This window comes from Salvia miltiorrhiza, chromosome 5 (genome assembly GCF_028751815.1).
Source record: "Salvia miltiorrhiza cultivar Shanhuang (shh) chromosome 5, IMPLAD_Smil_shh, whole genome shotgun sequence".
NCBI lineage: Eukaryota > Viridiplantae > Streptophyta > Magnoliopsida > Lamiales > Lamiaceae > Salvia > Salvia miltiorrhiza.
The window spans coordinates 7,126,265-7,143,312 of NC_080391.1; the positions used below are offsets into that span (position 1 = coordinate 7,126,265).

The window sequence follows — 17,048 nt, forward strand, 5'->3', positions numbered from 1 at the left end:
GTGAAGAGCGTTGTAGTCCTGGGCGAAAACATCTGCTGGTTTGGGAACTGATTGCTGGACCGTTCGCGCAAAAGAGAGTTTGTTCCTTTTCGCCTCAGTGCTAGGGCTAGATATTCCATGCAGCGTCGATTTGACAAGAGTCTCGGAATGACTCTTGCCGTTCTCAGAATCGGGTTTGAGATTGGAACTCGAGGGAACATCCGAAGGCCGAGTGTGGTTCTTACCGGAGGAAGTAGGCATAGGTCTTACAAAGTTGTTGGAGATGGGAAGAAAATCGGAAGTCATGAAAGCAGGCGGGTTGCTCATGTCATCCAAAAATTCCTTCTTGGGCCACAGAATATTTCAAACACGAAAATGAAAACAGCAAAAGTTCGAAATATCCGATAAGAGAACAAGATCGATCAGATTCGAGCAAAACAACCAACGAAGAAAAGAAGAAGAAATTCGAACAGAACTCACCTCTCTACTAGAGATTAACAACAAAGAGGTGATAAAGAAGCTTACAAGGAATTTCGATCGGAGATAGAGGACGAGAACCGCATCATCCGTTCCGGAGGAAGTTTTCTCGTAGATGAGGTTGACGGAGGCTGCTGTGGACGTCCAAAGGCTGCGGTGGACTTCCAGACGGTGTTGAGCTGATTTCCGCCGCTGCGGTATCTTCCGGCGGGCGGTGCTTCGGTCGGCGAGTCCACGGCTGGAGGCGTCCAGACCCGGCGCTAGGAGCAGCGGAGCGTAGGACGGCAACGCTCAGCTCTCGCCTGGTCCGCAACTCTCGATCTCCTGGTCCGCCGCTGCGGTCCCAGTCGCACCAGACCAGCCGAGATGGTGCAGCAGCGCTCAGCTTTTACAAGCTAATGGCGGCTGCTGCGGAGGGGCCGAACGTCGGGGACGGCCGCACCAGACCAGCCGTGAGTGGTGCGGCGGCGCTCAGCTCTCAGTCGGAGATGGTGGCTGCAGCGGAGGGGCCGAACGGCGGGGGTGGGGACGGCCCGGTCACCGGCAAAATGGAGACGGAGGACGTTAAAGTCAAGCCCGTGGGCTGCGCGCACTCCTCAACGGGAGAGAGAAACTTTTCAGCCGAAAGTCAAAAAAAATCAGCATTCATGTCATGTCTCAATGTCATGCATATGAAAGGAACACCTTAATATATATAGTGAGTTGGCCCAAGACCAAATGGGAGTTTGAGGTTCAACTTAACTTACACAGAGAACCATAAATAAATTTGAATATAGTAAATATTCCAGTAAAGTTTGTTTATTTTCTTCAAATTGCAAGTCTTTAGGATATTTTATTAGTATAAGATAATTACAATTATTTTTCAATGGCAAATTAGCGAAACATAGGGCATGTGGATCTAACCTCCTCAACACAATATCGTTCTTCGTCTTCATCATCACAATCATTTCATCTTTCGCCGCATGCGCCTAGGTTAACTTAATAACGATCATTCCCCTAAATTTCTATCTATATCATTGGTTTCCATCTCTTCAGTTTCTATGCTAATGCATAAAATCTCGTTTTATAAATTTCTTATGTTTTTGTGGGAAATCTTGAATTTGTGAAGGGTGTGATTCGTATGGTCGAATCCTTCATTAATCGTTAGAAGATGCTCGTCGAAAACTTACTACGCCTCATGCGCGCGTTATTCTATCAGCGTTTCTTTGCTGCACAGTTTTCGCTATGTCAAGGTTCGTAAAGTTTTATGTATATTTATTGCATCACGTCATTTGTTGTTTTCGAGCATTTGATCATTCTATGTTTATTGAAAGATACATAGGTTATTGAAAAACAAGTTTTAGAATGATAGAGTTATTCCTTCTTTTATTGACATGTATTAATATGAACATCTCGCGTTGTTATAGATGGAATTCCACATTATACGCTGTTAAAATTTAGATTATGGAAACGTTGTTTGTTTATATTTCTCAAGTATGGGTATTTTGAATTCCATCTCCTTAAGATGTGGCAGATTGTTCGGGAAAGCATCATCGTCTCTCCGGACTTGTCAATCTGGCATGAATGCACATGGGTCAGCCTATGGAGCACCTCTCCGACTCAAGATATGTTCTTCTCGATACACATTGTACTTCCATTACTTGTTTCGCAGCAGAAGACGTACTTGGGGTGCAACTTGTGAAAATGGAAAAGGTTTCTGTAATAGTTACTCAAGGAGGTATTCAACAAGTCCAGCTCGCAATACCGTAGCTTATCATACCCGGATTGTTTGGAAGAACATGGCAAAAAAGTCCATACAAAATGCCCAAACTCATCTCTCCATAGAGAAGATTGCTCAGGCTGTTAGCTTAGGCTTTAGCTATTCTTACATGGTTGTTCCGAGTATATTTGCTCTCGTGTGTGGGACCCATTTAGCATGGGCAGAGGAAGCTGCACCGACCACAAATACCGTCTACGATCCCAGGAATACTTTATACATGCATGCTCGAGACACCCACAGTTGTGTAACTGGATTAATATTCTCCATATTTGAAGGGATTTTCATGCTGATTAGAACTTTTTATTTGGCTGTTCTGTTTACTCCAAGCATCAGCATGGCACCGTTTGCAGATAGTTTGGGGCCCCATTTCAGGAGATTATGGCTTCAGGTTGTCCATCTAACTCTAGAAAGAGCTGGTCCAGCGTTTATTAAATGGGGCCAGTGGGCAGCCACACGACCTGATCTATTTCCTAAAGACCTGTGCACAGAGCTGTCAAAGCTTCACATGAAAGCACCCCAACACAATTTTGCCTATACAAGAAAGACAATTGAAAGAGCTTTTGGTCGTAAGATCTCTGAAATTTTTGATGATTTTGAGGAAGAACCAGTTGCATCGGGGAGTATCGCTCAAGTCCATCGAGCTTCATTGAGATCCCGATACCCTGGTCATCAGATCGATCCGATTCTAGTTGCTGTTAAGGTGAGGCATCCGGGAGTTGGGGAATCCATAAAAAGGGATTTTGCGATCATTAATGTTGTAGCAAAGATTTCAGGATTTATTCCTGGCCTTAATTGGTTGAGATTAGATGAAAGTGTCCAACAGTTTGCAGTGTTCATGATGTCACAAGTTGATCTTGCTCGAGAAGCTGCCCACTTGAGCCGCTTCATATACAATTTTCGAATGTGGAAGGATGTTTCCTTCCCCAAACCTATATATCCTCTGGTACATCCAGCTGTTCTGGTAGAAAGTTTTGAACACGGAGAAAGTGTTTCACACTATGTTGACGAATACCAGGGAAATGAACGAATTAAAAGATCTCTTGCCCACATTGGAACCCATGCACTACTGAAAATGCTCCTGGTAACTTATATCATGCCATTTTCTCTTTAATTACTTTTTGCTATCTTCCTTGTGCATTTATATCAGTACTGCCTCTTCTCTATGAGTATGAGGAATTCTGGTTTCGTTACGTACAATGAGGCTAGCTCTACCACAATTATTGTATAGCTGGGGTGGCACATAATTGCAATTGTCTTCCATCCATAAGCTTTTGATTCCATATATGGATGTTAAATGTGAAGTGGTAACTTAGATTATTTTGTTGATCCACACGGAGAAATTGTACTGTAGAGAACTTCTTTTCTTATGTATGATAGGACACTAATAGAAACATATATGGGACTTGAAGTTCACTCATTCATAAATAAAAAATTTGTCTTGATGCAAGACGCAACAATGTACTCCCTCCGTCCTTGAAAATTGTGACATTTCCTTATTTGGAAATGACCTCACAAACTTTCCCTCTCACTATTAACAAAAAGGTGTGGGATCCAATCTCCAATCAAACACAACTACCACATTTTTTCTTAAAATGAAAACATATGCCATATTCATTGGGTCACATACTTGCCCAATGCTCTTGGTTTTGATGCCTGTTAGCTTGAAGCTGCCAATATGCTCATTTTTAGTTTGATAGTCTTTATGTGGGCAATGCAAATGTTTTGTAATGGTAATGGCTTTTATTTGTGTTTATCTCAAACATGGTATGATATTACAATTTACACTCTAAGGAAACTTGCATTATTTACTTGTATGATTTATTCATATTTGAAGCTACCTTTCTGTGGGTAAGAGAATGCTTATTCCTATTGTTAACAAACATGATCACTTGCAAAGGATGATTCTGTTTCTTGAAATTTTGTCTTTCCTTTGTTAGGTTGATAACTTTGTTCATGCTGACATGCATCCTGGAAACATCCTTGTTCGTGTTGCTCGGAGCAACTCGTCTCGCAAAAAGCTCTTTAAAGCGAAGCCTCATGTTATTTTCCTTGATGTGGGCATGACTGCTGAGCTTTCTAAAAATGACCAGATTAATTTACTGGATTTCTTTAAAGCTGTTGCTTGTAGAGATGGCCGAACTGCAGCAGAGTGCACACTGAGACTATCAAGGAAACAGAAATGCCCAAATCCAGAGGCCTTCATCCAGGTGAACAACTAGCATTTTCATGCAATCAGGTGCATTTTAGATACTGTATGATAATTAGAAATTCTTGGATGTCTCCCTTTGGTTACGATATTTTCAATATTAGTTTGAACCCTCATATAAGGAAGATTGTAGATAGGATCCTACTTTGTCCATTACTATTATATAACTATACTTTGGATTATTATTGATATTGTACAAAGTTCATCACAGCCACCACCGTTGTGGATTCAGCATATGTAAATGAGACAAGCTAATCCGACTTTGCTATTATCACTGTATAATTGCAGAAGCACTCGATAATTGATACTTGCACTTATCTAAATGGAAAAAGAAGTTAAATGTGATTTTGTATTATGTTGCTTTATCAAGCTAAACTACTTTAGGAAGGAAACCTCTTTCTGTATCACCTCATAATTTGTGGTTGAACAACCCAAGTTTATGTTGGTTTTCATAGAGAATTGTATGATGCTCATATTCCATTCTCATATGGTATCCTCCCACTTGTGAAATGCATTCTCTAGGGAGATTTTAAAATTGTTGTGTTTTACTTTATCTTCTTGTGAAGTAGATGTCATAGCATTATAGATGTTAGTTTTATATGGTTAGAGATAATGAATACCTCATCCTGTAACACATTTTGATTTCTATGTGTGCAGGAAGTGAAAGAGTCATTTGATTTTTGGGGTACCCCTGAAGGAGATTTGGTCCATCCTGCTGATTGTATGCACCAACTACTTGAGAAAGTTCGGCGGCATAGAGTTAATATTGATGGAAATGTTTGCACAGTGATGGTGACTATTTTAGTCCTTGAGGTAGTCTCTTGTTTAATTTTCATATTTATGCCAAGGTGTGTTTGAGAGCTGCTAGAATGCAGCATAACATGTCATATGTGAATATTTTGATTTACATTCCTGTTGTATAGTTGAGGTTAATGGAGAAATATTGGTTGAGAGGTGATTTTGATTAGCTATGGATGATTTATATCTGATAGGGTTGGCAACGGAAGCTTGATCCAGGTTATGATGTGATGCATACACTTCAAACACTCCTCCTGAAATCAGATTGGGCACAATCACTTTCTTATACAATAGAAGGACTAATGGCCCCATGAGATTCCACAGTATATGGCTCTTCATTTTGTACATTAATTTCTCTGCTCATTTATGTGATTTTTTGACATCTTCTGGTGGCTCCCGTGTGTGCCCAGTCACAATTTTGTTACATTTTTAACCACCTCTATTACTCACTAAACTGACCTGCAAAAACCCCTACTCAAGGAGGCTTACCTCACAGAATACTTTGTTTGAGGTAATAAATAAACTCCCTCAACTTATTTATCATTGTTTTTGTTACATAATTTAGTCATGACATGTTGGGAATTTTTTCCCCCGTGTTTATATATCGAGGCGAGGCTCAAGAACTTTTCTGAAAATTATTCTACTTCATGTTGTTCCTGATTAATTTAACTAAATTCTATAGAATGAATTTTGTTCAGATTATTATCAAGACCTGGACCTGCTCATCGCTCTTCGGATTATTGGTCAGCTTATATTGGAGCGCCAACAGATTCAGAGTCAGACCAGCTTTGTTACTTTCCAAATTTTAGATGGAAAAATTTTGATTAGGTGGAAGAATTATGAGAAACTACACTAAGTTTTTATTTATTTATTTATTTGTTTATTTCATTGGATGTTAGATCAGTGGAGACTGAACTCCGGACGTTACCTGTTCCGATGGAATGGGACAGTAAACTAAGTTAGAGTGCATATGTACATCAAGCTATTATTAATGCAATTTGGATATTATAGTATACCCAAGCCAAGCTCAATATCCCAATCCTCGAATAGTTTTAGAGAGGCAGTAACTTCTTTTTGCCATTATAATGTTTGTCTTGAAGACTCTGAGCCACGTTTGGTAGGGTGTTTTTAGAGGTTGGAAAATGAATCTATTATTTGATGTTTGATAGGGGTGAGCAGTCGGTCCGGAGCGGACCGAACCGACGAAACTGAGGACTGAATTTTCAATATTTTTTGGACTGAACCGGACCAACTAAAACCCTAGGACCGAATCGAAACCGGACCGAAACCGCCATCGGTTCTCGGTCCGGTTCGGTCCAAAACTGATCATTTTTAAAATATTAAAAATTACTCCCTCTGTCCCACTCTAATAGGCTCACTTCTTTTGGGCACGAAGATTAAGAAAACTTACTTTTTAGTAGAAAAATGGTATGATCCACACCAATTAAGTACACTTTTTTTACTTAAAATGGAAAATGAGCCTATTGGAGTGGGACGTTCCAAAAAGGAAAACGAGCCTATTGGAGTGGGATGGGGGGAGTAATAAAAATATTAATAAAAACATTAGAAAATAATAAAAATATTAGAAATTAATAAAAATATTAATAATATTAATAAAAATATTAAATATATATTTAAAATATATATATTCGGTTCGGTCCGATTTTCGTCAATTTTGGCCTCCCCGGGACCGGGACCGAACCGAAATATTTTCGGTCCAAGAAAATAGGACCGGACCGGACCAATACATGGACCAAAATCGACCTAGACCGAAAAAATCGATCGGTTCGGTCCGGTCCGTCGGTTTTGGTCCGATTTTGCTCACCCCTAATGTTTGATTTGATTAATGAGTTAACCAATACCCTTAAGGGGCGTTTACTTTGCATGACTGATAAAATGAATGATTGAGTATTTTTATCCTCAAGAGTAGGATTACTCCAATCTCACCCTTTTGATGGGATAAGAATTAAGCAAAATTAGCTTAGAGGATAAAAATAATCAAGAGCTTTGGGATATCCCAAAGTTGCAATCCATCAAAGTAAACAAGAGATTAGTCTTACTATTTTTATCAATCAAGACTTATCCACCAAAGTAAACACCCCCTTAGTTGAAGGTAACACACTCACTCAATTTGTTACCCTCAAAATAGAGAAGAAATAAAAGAAATGAAATCCCTTACTTTTTTTATTTGATTTCATTTTATTTTCATTCCTGGTAGGGTACTTCTGGTGCCATGCTGGATTTCCCTTAATAAAGTTTCCTATTTCCTGACCAAAAAAAAAAAACCAAACAAACACCGAATATGATCGATCCCCCATGCATGCTTCTTCTAAGGTTACTTGTACGAATGAAGAAATAGTGCACATGGATTTTAAGTGAATTTGATCTCTAAGTCTCTTTGTAAGAAATCAATGCACATGCATATAGTTTTTAAGTTTATTATAAAGCATTGGTCAATCATTTGGCTCAATCCATTTTATATGACGAGGCAATAAAGTAAAGTAGGAACAATTTAGAATATTCTTACTTCTTAAGGACTTTCTAAATTAAAAGACATTGAACTATTATTTATCACCTAGTGTCCCAATATTTTTTGTGTAAATAATCTTGTCTCACAATAAAATTTTATTTTAAAATAAAATTTATTATAATATAATAAATTATACTCCCTCCGTCCATGAAAGAACTTCCTAGGAGGGAGTGACACAGGTTTTAAGAAAAAATATTGTTGAGTATATTGAGAGTGGATAAAAGGTAGTTGAGTGTATTGGGAGTGGTGAAAAAGTGTTATAATTAATATTGGGAGTTGTGAAAAGTGAAAAGTGAAAAGTAAGAGGATTATAAGTGGTGGGGTATAGTCCAAAAATAAGTAGGAAGTTCTTTTGTAGACGTCCCAAAAAGGAAAAATAGGAAGTTCTTTCATAGACGGGTGGAGTAATTAACATTTATAACCGATGGCATTTGCTTGTCATTTTTTATGTAGACATGTCATATATTAATGACATAGGATTGTACTTAAGTAAGTAGTAATTAAACTGCTGAAAAGGAACATCTTAATATAGTGAGTTGGCCACGACTAAATGGGAGTTTGAGGTTCAACTTAACTTACACAAAAAACCATAAAAACTATAATTATATTTGAATTAATACAGCAAATATTACAGTAAAGTTTATTTATTTTCTTCAAATTGGAAGTCTTATTTTAATATGTATAAGATAATTACAATTATTTTTCTATGGCAGATTAATAAATAATACAATTCTTAAGTGGACATATATGTTACATCTCAAAAGGGTACTTTCTTCGTCCCACTTTAAGTGTCCTATTTTTTTTTTCGACACAGTAATTTAAGAAAAAATGTTAATTAAATTATTAAATGGTGTAGTGTAGAGTTGAAAAGGTGACGTGAGTCCCAAATATTCTCACTTTTTGGGACTAACTTTTTCTATAAAGAGAAATATGACATTTGAAGTGGGACAATCCCCAAAAAAATTAAACAAGACACTTGAAGTGTAATAGACAAAGTTATGATACCATGTGAGAGTTTTATGAAACTCACCTCAAGAAGATAGTGAGTTGTATTCTCATATATATAAATAGAAATAATTACAATTAATAAAATAGAGAAAATAAATTAAATAAATATAATTGGCCCTGATGCTATAACTTCTAACTACTCTGACCATACATCTTCCTTTGCAGACGATACAAATGGGATCCTCAGTCCCAAAATATAATGTGTGCTACGTGTACCATTCTTTATTTTTTTTTAATTATTTTTTATTCAATTTTAATTTATTATGCCATTATATAATATAAAGATAATTAACAATGGTTCACTCATCCATTTAGGGTTTATAATTATTTGAATTAATAATAGATTATTTGGGTTCATTAATTCAAAGTTAGGGTATATATTTTTTTAAATTTTAATTTTTCAATGATAAATACTAATTAGAGTTTATAATATAATAATAATTTTTATTTTTATAAAAAACAATTTATAAAACAAAGAAATGAAGAGTGGTACACGTGGTACACACAATATTTTGGGACAGAGGATCCCATCTGCAGACGATATGTCTTCCTTAGTAGACAAAAGTTTATTAAAGTGGGACGGAGGGAGTATTATATCTCTATGTAGACACATATATCTATGTATATAGTCTGGTGGTTTTTTTTTTTTTTTTTGAAGACTATATATAGTTTGGAAGAGATTGTGCATGATTACATTGCAGGTATGTAATATAGTTCAGAAACATATACAAAACCTTCAAATCTTGAGCATGTATTCAGTAAATTTTTTAGCATTTATTACAAAATAAGAGATTAACAAATTGCAGATACGCTGCAACCGTGTTACAGAACCGCAACAACTGAACTGTACAATATGTCGATGGTGACAGGCCAGCTCGAAAGAAAAACGTACGCATCCAAACTAAAACAATGTAGAGAAAGTAACCCAAATCGAAATAATTATAATAATTTACATATAGGCTATCTTCTTCGAAGAAACGTTTTGCCCTGCGCATCTTCTTCCACAATACGCATAAGCTCATTGGGAGGAATGTGCCTCCAAATCTGCGGTTTCTTGAAGCGATGCCCCATCTGCGCGAATCTATCGGCAGCTCTGTTCCCCTCCCGATAAGTATGTGTGATGAGACAGTTTTGGAATTGCGGTATGATAAAATTGACGCGTTGAAGATGGGTTTGCACTTGGTGGCATTTGGGCTCCCGTTTCTGAGCAATAATGTCGACGAGGCTCTTGGAATCGCCCTCGAGGCACACGTGGGTCCAACCATTCTCGATGGCGATTTCAAGGCCTCGTACGAGGGCTGCCAGCTCCGCTATGGTGCTGTTGCTCTGACCAATGGACTGCGCGTAGCCTAGCACAAACCCGGCCTTATCGTCTCTGAAAATGCCTCCGATGCTGCATTTCCCGGTCTTGCATTTGCACGAACCGTCGTAGTTCAACTTGGTCCACCCTATCTGGGGCTTCTCCCACGTCACCTTGATTGTTTCCTTGTGAAAGCTTCTTGCCCAACACAATTTTAATCTTGAACTTATGCTCATCATCTCTAATTAATTTCTACCAGGATTTCTTAGATTTGAATATTTTGTTGGAGTGGACGATAAGGAAGCTGAGTTTGAGATGGAATTTGATTTAGACAAAGCCAACAAATTAATTCGAGGAATCTGTATCTTCATTTTCTGCAAGCAATCAATATTCTTGCATGCTCTTGTATGTATATATGCATGTTTTTGATATCTGGTTTGCTCCATTACTTTGTTAACCGTCCAAATAACTGTCCTAGTATCTTCAGATTGTACCGCGAATATTGGAGATTAACCGCCCAAGTATCAGAAGCCAAGAACTTAGCTAGGCGTTGGCAGTTTTTACCAATAAAGGAAAGGATACGCAACCACCTTATTTCTATTTATTTTTATTTTTAATGGGGGTGAGGGGATTGGAATTCCTATCATGCTCACTCACTCGCCCTTAAAAAGGAAAGGAACAACGCTATGCTACAATGCTCTTATCATTGGAAATATCATTCCGTTATAAATATAAACAAATACAATCATATCCCCTTGCATATATTTGGTAGGGGATTTATATATTTGATAGGAAATTCAAGCAGAAAAATTTAAGATACACCGTGCTCAGTATATAATTAGGGCTTCTCAAGTCAATTGTTCCATTTCCATTGTTTCAATCTCTATAGTAAGAAATATATGGCCAATTACGTACATTCCATAGGTTAATTTCTTTCACATTTCAAATAAATCATTTGAGTAGTTTTCAGATACAAAGAAGTAATATTGTTTGCCAATAATAACATAATTTTGCTATTAACGTTGGTGTTGTTTAGCAATACAATCTGAGACGCATGCTGTGTTTAAATTATAGTACATGGTTTCTTTTAAAAGACAAAAGAAAAACAAATAATATATATGAACCAGTAAAATATTAATGAGAGCCAATTTAAAAAAAATGGTATCTTTTTTTAAAAAACTTTTTGGTTGTGCACGTCATAGATAACTTTCTAAAAATATTGACAAATTTAATACGCATTTTTTAAGTTTTTAATTTTAATCACATAAGTGCATGAGGAGGATGTTTCAGCGCTGTGATCAAACTCCAAATACCAATATTAGAGCTTTCTTTATTTTATGTACAATACTTTTTTGGATCCAAAAAATAAAATAAAAAATGTGCAATATATTTTCAACCACCCATCCCTAACAACATCAAACGCATTGTAATGTTAATGAACTTCACAAGATAATTGAAAATTATTTCTTCACAATTTGTTCTCCACACATAATTTAAGCACATTTTAAAAAATTATTTCCTATTGTTCGAAATTTGAATATTATTTATTCACAATTTCCTAATATAATTAAGCACATTATTTCTTCACAATTTGTTCTCCATAAACATTTAGTTATTAAAAACTAACCTCACACTTTTGGGCTTGTAGCTAAGCCCCAATCAAGTGGGTGAAAGATAAAGATGCCTAAAGCCGAAGGTCTTGGGTTCATGATTGGGCGTATTTATACGCATTTATTTGGGAGATTTTAGTGTGATTTCTATGCTTAATTCGTGTTAAATATCATCTCTTGGATATGAATTATGGTCTTATATGAATTTTGATGGTATTTGATAGGTTTTGGAGAAAATGATTGCTTTTGAGAAGAGTTTTGAAGTGTTAAGTTATGAAGATTGAAGCTGAACTGATGAGAAAGAGATTTTGCTGCTGGAGTTTTAACTCTTATTACTTATTACTTATTAGTGATCCTATTTTATTTTATTTTGCCCAAGGCCTTGCGCCATTTTTCTTTTAATTAGTAGATTAGGCCTAGTCTCTAATAAATGGGCCTATGCGCCACTTTAATTAGATTAGAATTAGATTTAGTTAGTTGTTTGATTTAGTTAGTTGTTTGGGCTTTACGCCACTTTTTCTTTTCTTTTAGTTATTAGATTAGTTTAGGTTAGTAATTATTTACTTTTCCTTAGTTACATATATATAGGAGAAGTCGGCACTTTTTGGAGAACATCATCATATTCCAGCCGCTATTTTGGAGAAAATACTGGACGCCACCTTTGGAACTCAATTCAAGTTTCTTTTTCTTTCAATTTTTCGTGTATTTATTTACTTATTTGTTTAGTTTAATTATTATATTTTCTAGCTAAATTCGCTTATTCCGGCAACGATTAGGGAAGCACTAGCGAAATTATTCTGTGAGATCTAATTGTTCTTATACTTTATTTTTATGCTTGCATCTGCAATTCTCCATGTTTAATGATAGTAATTGTTTTAATCCTTTAGATAGTTGCAAATATTTATTGGGTTAGAATTAATTATATAGCCAATTGAACCGGCCATCCGTAATTGTGGTTTAGGTTTGATTAGTGGTAAATTGACACATCAGGGTCAAGGGAAAAGCAGTCTTAATTCAATAATCCTGCGTCAGAGTTTATTGGTTTTGAATCGGGTTTCTCTAGATATTAATGATGTCGGCTCATTAAACCTATAGAGCGTCTCTTACGGTTGTCAGTCGATTAGGGTAGTAATTAGTGAAGCGTCTTTCTGGTTACCGAATAATTAAGGAGAAATAAGATCACGTCAGAAGCGTCTTCGGTGGTTATAACTGGTTTGTTTGCATAATTTAAAGTTATTTTTGCATCGATGATCGGAATAATTGAGCTAGGGTGCTTAATTGATTGCTGAAATTCTTTTATTAATTGTTGAATTTTCATTCATCTTTTGGTTAATTGGAAAAATTGGTTTATTCAGATTTTATTTATTTAATTTTAAGTTTAGTATTTTCTATATTTTAATGTCAAATTTCGTGGGTTACTTGCAGGCTTTAATTAGAGAAATTCTTGCCAGTCCCTTGGGAGACGATCTTGCTTACTGCTGTCTGCGCAGTGTGGGCATACCGGCTGACTGCCGGATATTTTTGGTGTAAAACGACGCACCAAATTTTAAATCCCCCCACACTTAAACAAAGCTCACCCTCGAGCACCAAAAAGAACAACACGACAGGGAAGGAACAAAAGAAGACTCAAAACAGCAAAACAAAGCCTTGGCAACAATATGATAGATAATACTCGAAGTCTTGATCAAGATACAATCATCCACAAACCACTAACCATGCTCTTGCTCAAAAAATCATGCCATGTTCTTCATTCAAGTCAAAATTGTGCAAATTCAATCCTGCCTCACCAAGTTCACTCAATTCCTCTCAAAAGAAAAATATGGACATAATAGTTTCACACAATTCACAACTTTATGCCTTCAAACTTAGTTTGCCCTTATGTCACTATCTCCACCAAAATATGGAACCAATGCACAAATCAAAAGGTCTTGCAATTTGGTTGTAATGGGGCTAGGGTACGTATAGGTGGGATAAACAAGAAAAAAACATGATCAAAGATGCTCAATATGTAACTGAAAACATGCAAACACACCAGACCTTCCATCAATGAAACTCTAGGGTAGCTCCTCAAGATATCCACAATCCTCAAAAAGGTGTGCTCAACTCCATATAACATATAGGGCATAAAAAATGAATGAATGTATACACAATAAGCCCTTTATTTTCTTTGAACTTTTTCTTTCTTTCTCTTTTTCTGTTTTCTGTTCTTCTTCTTTTTTTTTTTTTTTTTTTCAACAGCATATATATCCCCAATAAAATCAATGAACTATCTCTCAACACACTAAAATTATAGGAGTAATCATCTTCTCATCTCGGCATAATCTAGTGAATTCACATGTTTTCAAGGGACAAAAGCAGGCGAAAATAGGCTAAGGCTCAATATATGTGACTTTTAATCAAACAAAACAGGAGCAAATTAGGCACAAACGGGCTCACTAAGGGAAAAGTGAAGGTTCGGATAATATGTTCAGGCCAAAATAATGGTTATTCCTAAATGCCTTAATCATTCCTAAATCCCTTGTGATGCGACCTTTAAATTTTTTTATTTAATATTGTTAATTTATAAAAAGAAAAAATAAAGATAAAGATCAGCCCATTATTCTTCCATTTCTTAAGGCCCAAAATATACCATATTGACTGGCCCATTCTTAGTAGTTAGCCTTACCCATGCGGCCATGCCTTTCTATTTCTATGGAATTACTCTACGTCCTCCAATAAGTGTTATCAGTCTTCAAAATTTGAATACCAAGAAAACAATTAATTCTTTTTATCCTCCAATAAGTGTTATCAGTCTTCAAAATTTGAATACCAAGAAAACAATTAATTTTATTCTTTTTATCTTTATATCGTACTCTGAACATCTTTTTTTTCTTTTCATTTTGATTCATTCCTACTATGTTTTTGGAAACAATTCCATTAATAATTATCCTTAATCTTCACAAACTTCAAATTAGAGCCAGACTTTAGAATTAGGGGGTCCATTTTTTTTAAATAAAATTAATAATTAAATAAATAATAAAACTTAAATAAATAATAAACAATAATCATTAACTTAATTTATAATATCATTTAAATTACATAACAAGTCAAAATATTTCAAAAATCACAACATTTCTCCCCTATTTTCATGTTTTAAAACCTCTGCATAATAGCTTCATTAGTAATATTTACAAACACGTCGTTTTCGATGTAAGATAATAAGCAATCGTTCAAAATATTGTCTCCCATATGATTGAGAAGAACTCTCTTGATGATCTTCATTACTGAAAAGACTCTTTCGACTATAGCAGTGGCAACTGGTAAATACAATGATAACTTAGTTCTAAGAACTTTTCATCCATGCGCACATCAACAATAAAGTTCTCAAGCTGACTTTCAAGTTTATATAAAGCAATTCAGAAAATTCATATGAATAAAACTTTGCAAAAATTGGGAGATTTTCAGAGGTTAGATTGAGAGATGCGAAAATTAACACTAAAATTATTATTATTATTATTATTATTATTATTATTATTTTTAAACCTATTTTTTATTTTTATTAATATATATATATATATATATATATATATATATATATATATATATATATATATATGGGGAGGGCTACGGTATAAACAATTCTTATCAAATAAAATACGAACTAGCTAAAAGGTATGAATTCTATGTAATACACGTATGAATTCGTTGTGCAAATGTATGAATTGCGAAAAATAATTTTTTGCTACCTATGAGATTTGAACTCGGGACCATGAATTCATCCAACAAGGTGATGAATCAACCGTAAATCTTGATGATTTAATGGTTGAAAATAATTTATATTTTATATGGGTGCGTTCTTTTTTGTTGTAAATTTATCATGAGAAAAGAAAGGATAAACAAAATTTCACCCTTTAAATCTTTTCTTTCTTTTTCCACATTTCCTACTTGGCCCCTTACTAAATCCTCATTTACACTACAAATGAGGAATAATATTATCACATCATTTTTGAAGGGATAATATTATCCCTTCTTTATAGTGTAAATGAGGAATGAGTAAGGGTCAAATAGAATATGTAAAAAAAGAAAGGAAAGATTTAAAGGGTGAAATTTTATTTATCCTTCATTTTTCATGATAAATTTACAACCGAAGAGAACGCACCCTAAATAAAAATACTAAAATATTCCTGCGAAAATTACCAAATTCCAGGCGGGGTCCGCCCCTGGATTCACGGTTCGATTAATCGGACCTAACCAACCAGCAGTCAACCTCATGAAGATTTACTAAATTTTTTATTTTTTGTTATTTTGGGTACTATGTCTACAAGAGTAATAAGCATACATTTTTTTATTATAAAGTTATTGTTGATATTAATAGGACAACTGTTTCTTTTGTCCCACATTTATTAGAAAGTGTACAGAAGGAATATAAAAATGCATTTCTCTCTCTGTCTTTTTTTTTTTTTTTTAAGAACCAAAAATGTATTTCGTTTGGTTTATTGTTATTTTACTTTTTGGATATAAATTCGGTCAAAACGAGCAAGAGAGTGTTTGGCCGAGCTTATAAGTTCTTCAAAACAGCTTATAAGTTGTTTAAGAGCTTGTAAGTTCATTCAAAATGTTTGACAAAATAAGTTCATAAACAACTTATAAACTGTAAAAATAAGTTCCAAGAGCTTATAAGTTCTCCAAAAAATAAGTTCTTCTATCTAGGGGTGAACATTCGGTTATTCGGTCACCGAACCGAACCGAATAACAAAAACCAAATTAAAACCGAATTATATAATTAATATCCAAATCCGAACCGAACATGCTTAAAACCGAACAAAACCGAATCGAAATATTTCGGTTCGGTTTCGGTTAAAACCAAATAACCGAAATAAATACACAATATATTTTTTAAAGTTTAAATAACTAATTAACATTCAATATACAAGATTCGAAATCCTTAAAAAATAATAATCCAAAATTTCAAAACAACTTAACCAAAGATTAAGAGTATAAATTAAGAGTAATTATTGAAAAGTTTATTTTTTTTAAATTGACTGAGATTTAGAGTAATTATTGACTATTTTATATAGTAGTAATAATAATCATTTTAATTTTTAAATAATATATATAAATTATTAAATTAATTATTATTTCGGTTCGGTTTTCGGTTAACCAAATATTTTTTCATAAAAACCATAACCGAACCGAAAAATTGAAAATTTCTAAATTCAAAACCAAACCCGAACCGAAAACCAAATTGACCGAACCGAATTAGTATTTCGGTTAGGTTCGGTTCGGATTTTTGGATTTTGCTCACTCCTACTTCTATCCCAACTTATTTTTCCATTATCTTATAAGCAACACTCATTTTATAAATTTTTAAGAGATCTACATTTTATAAATTCTTGAAACAT

The 17,048-nt window shown here is 34.8% G+C and overlaps 1 protein-coding gene across 4 annotated transcripts; it reads left to right on the forward strand.

Annotated features, from left to right (window-relative positions):
* The first annotated feature begins 1,286 nt into the window (after positions 1 to 1,286).
* Positions 1,287 to 6,241, forward strand: LOC130985614 (uncharacterized). Of its 4 annotated transcripts, none has more exons than XM_057908682.1 (7): positions 1,287 to 1,428; positions 1,565 to 1,688; positions 1,961 to 3,296; positions 4,153 to 4,422; positions 5,079 to 5,234; positions 5,414 to 5,730; positions 5,918 to 6,241. In XM_057908682.1, exons 2-6 carry the CDS (start codon positions 1,681 to 1,683, stop codon positions 5,531 to 5,533), a joined length of 1,890 nt encoding a protein of 629 aa, XP_057764665.1. In that variant the 5' UTR covers positions 1,287 to 1,428; positions 1,565 to 1,680; the 3' UTR covers positions 5,534 to 5,730; positions 5,918 to 6,241. The 4 variants fall into 4 exon arrangements, with proteins under 4 accessions (XP_057764665.1, XP_057764667.1, XP_057764664.1 ...); XM_057908684.1 differs by having other exon boundaries at positions 1,970 to 3,296; XM_057908681.1 differs by having other exon boundaries at positions 1,317 to 1,688.
* Positions 6,242 to 17,048: the final 10,807 nt, after the last annotated feature.

Coding starts and splice junctions, on each gene's coding strand:
- LOC130985614 (XM_057908682.1), top strand. Junction 3,297..4,152: donor CACTACTGAAAATGCTCCTG/GTAACTTATATC, acceptor TTCCTTTGTTAG/GTTGATAACTTTGTTCATGC. Junction 4,423..5,078: donor ATCCAGAGGCCTTCATCCAG/GTGAACAACTAG, acceptor CTATGTGTGCAG/GAAGTGAAAGAGTCATTTGA.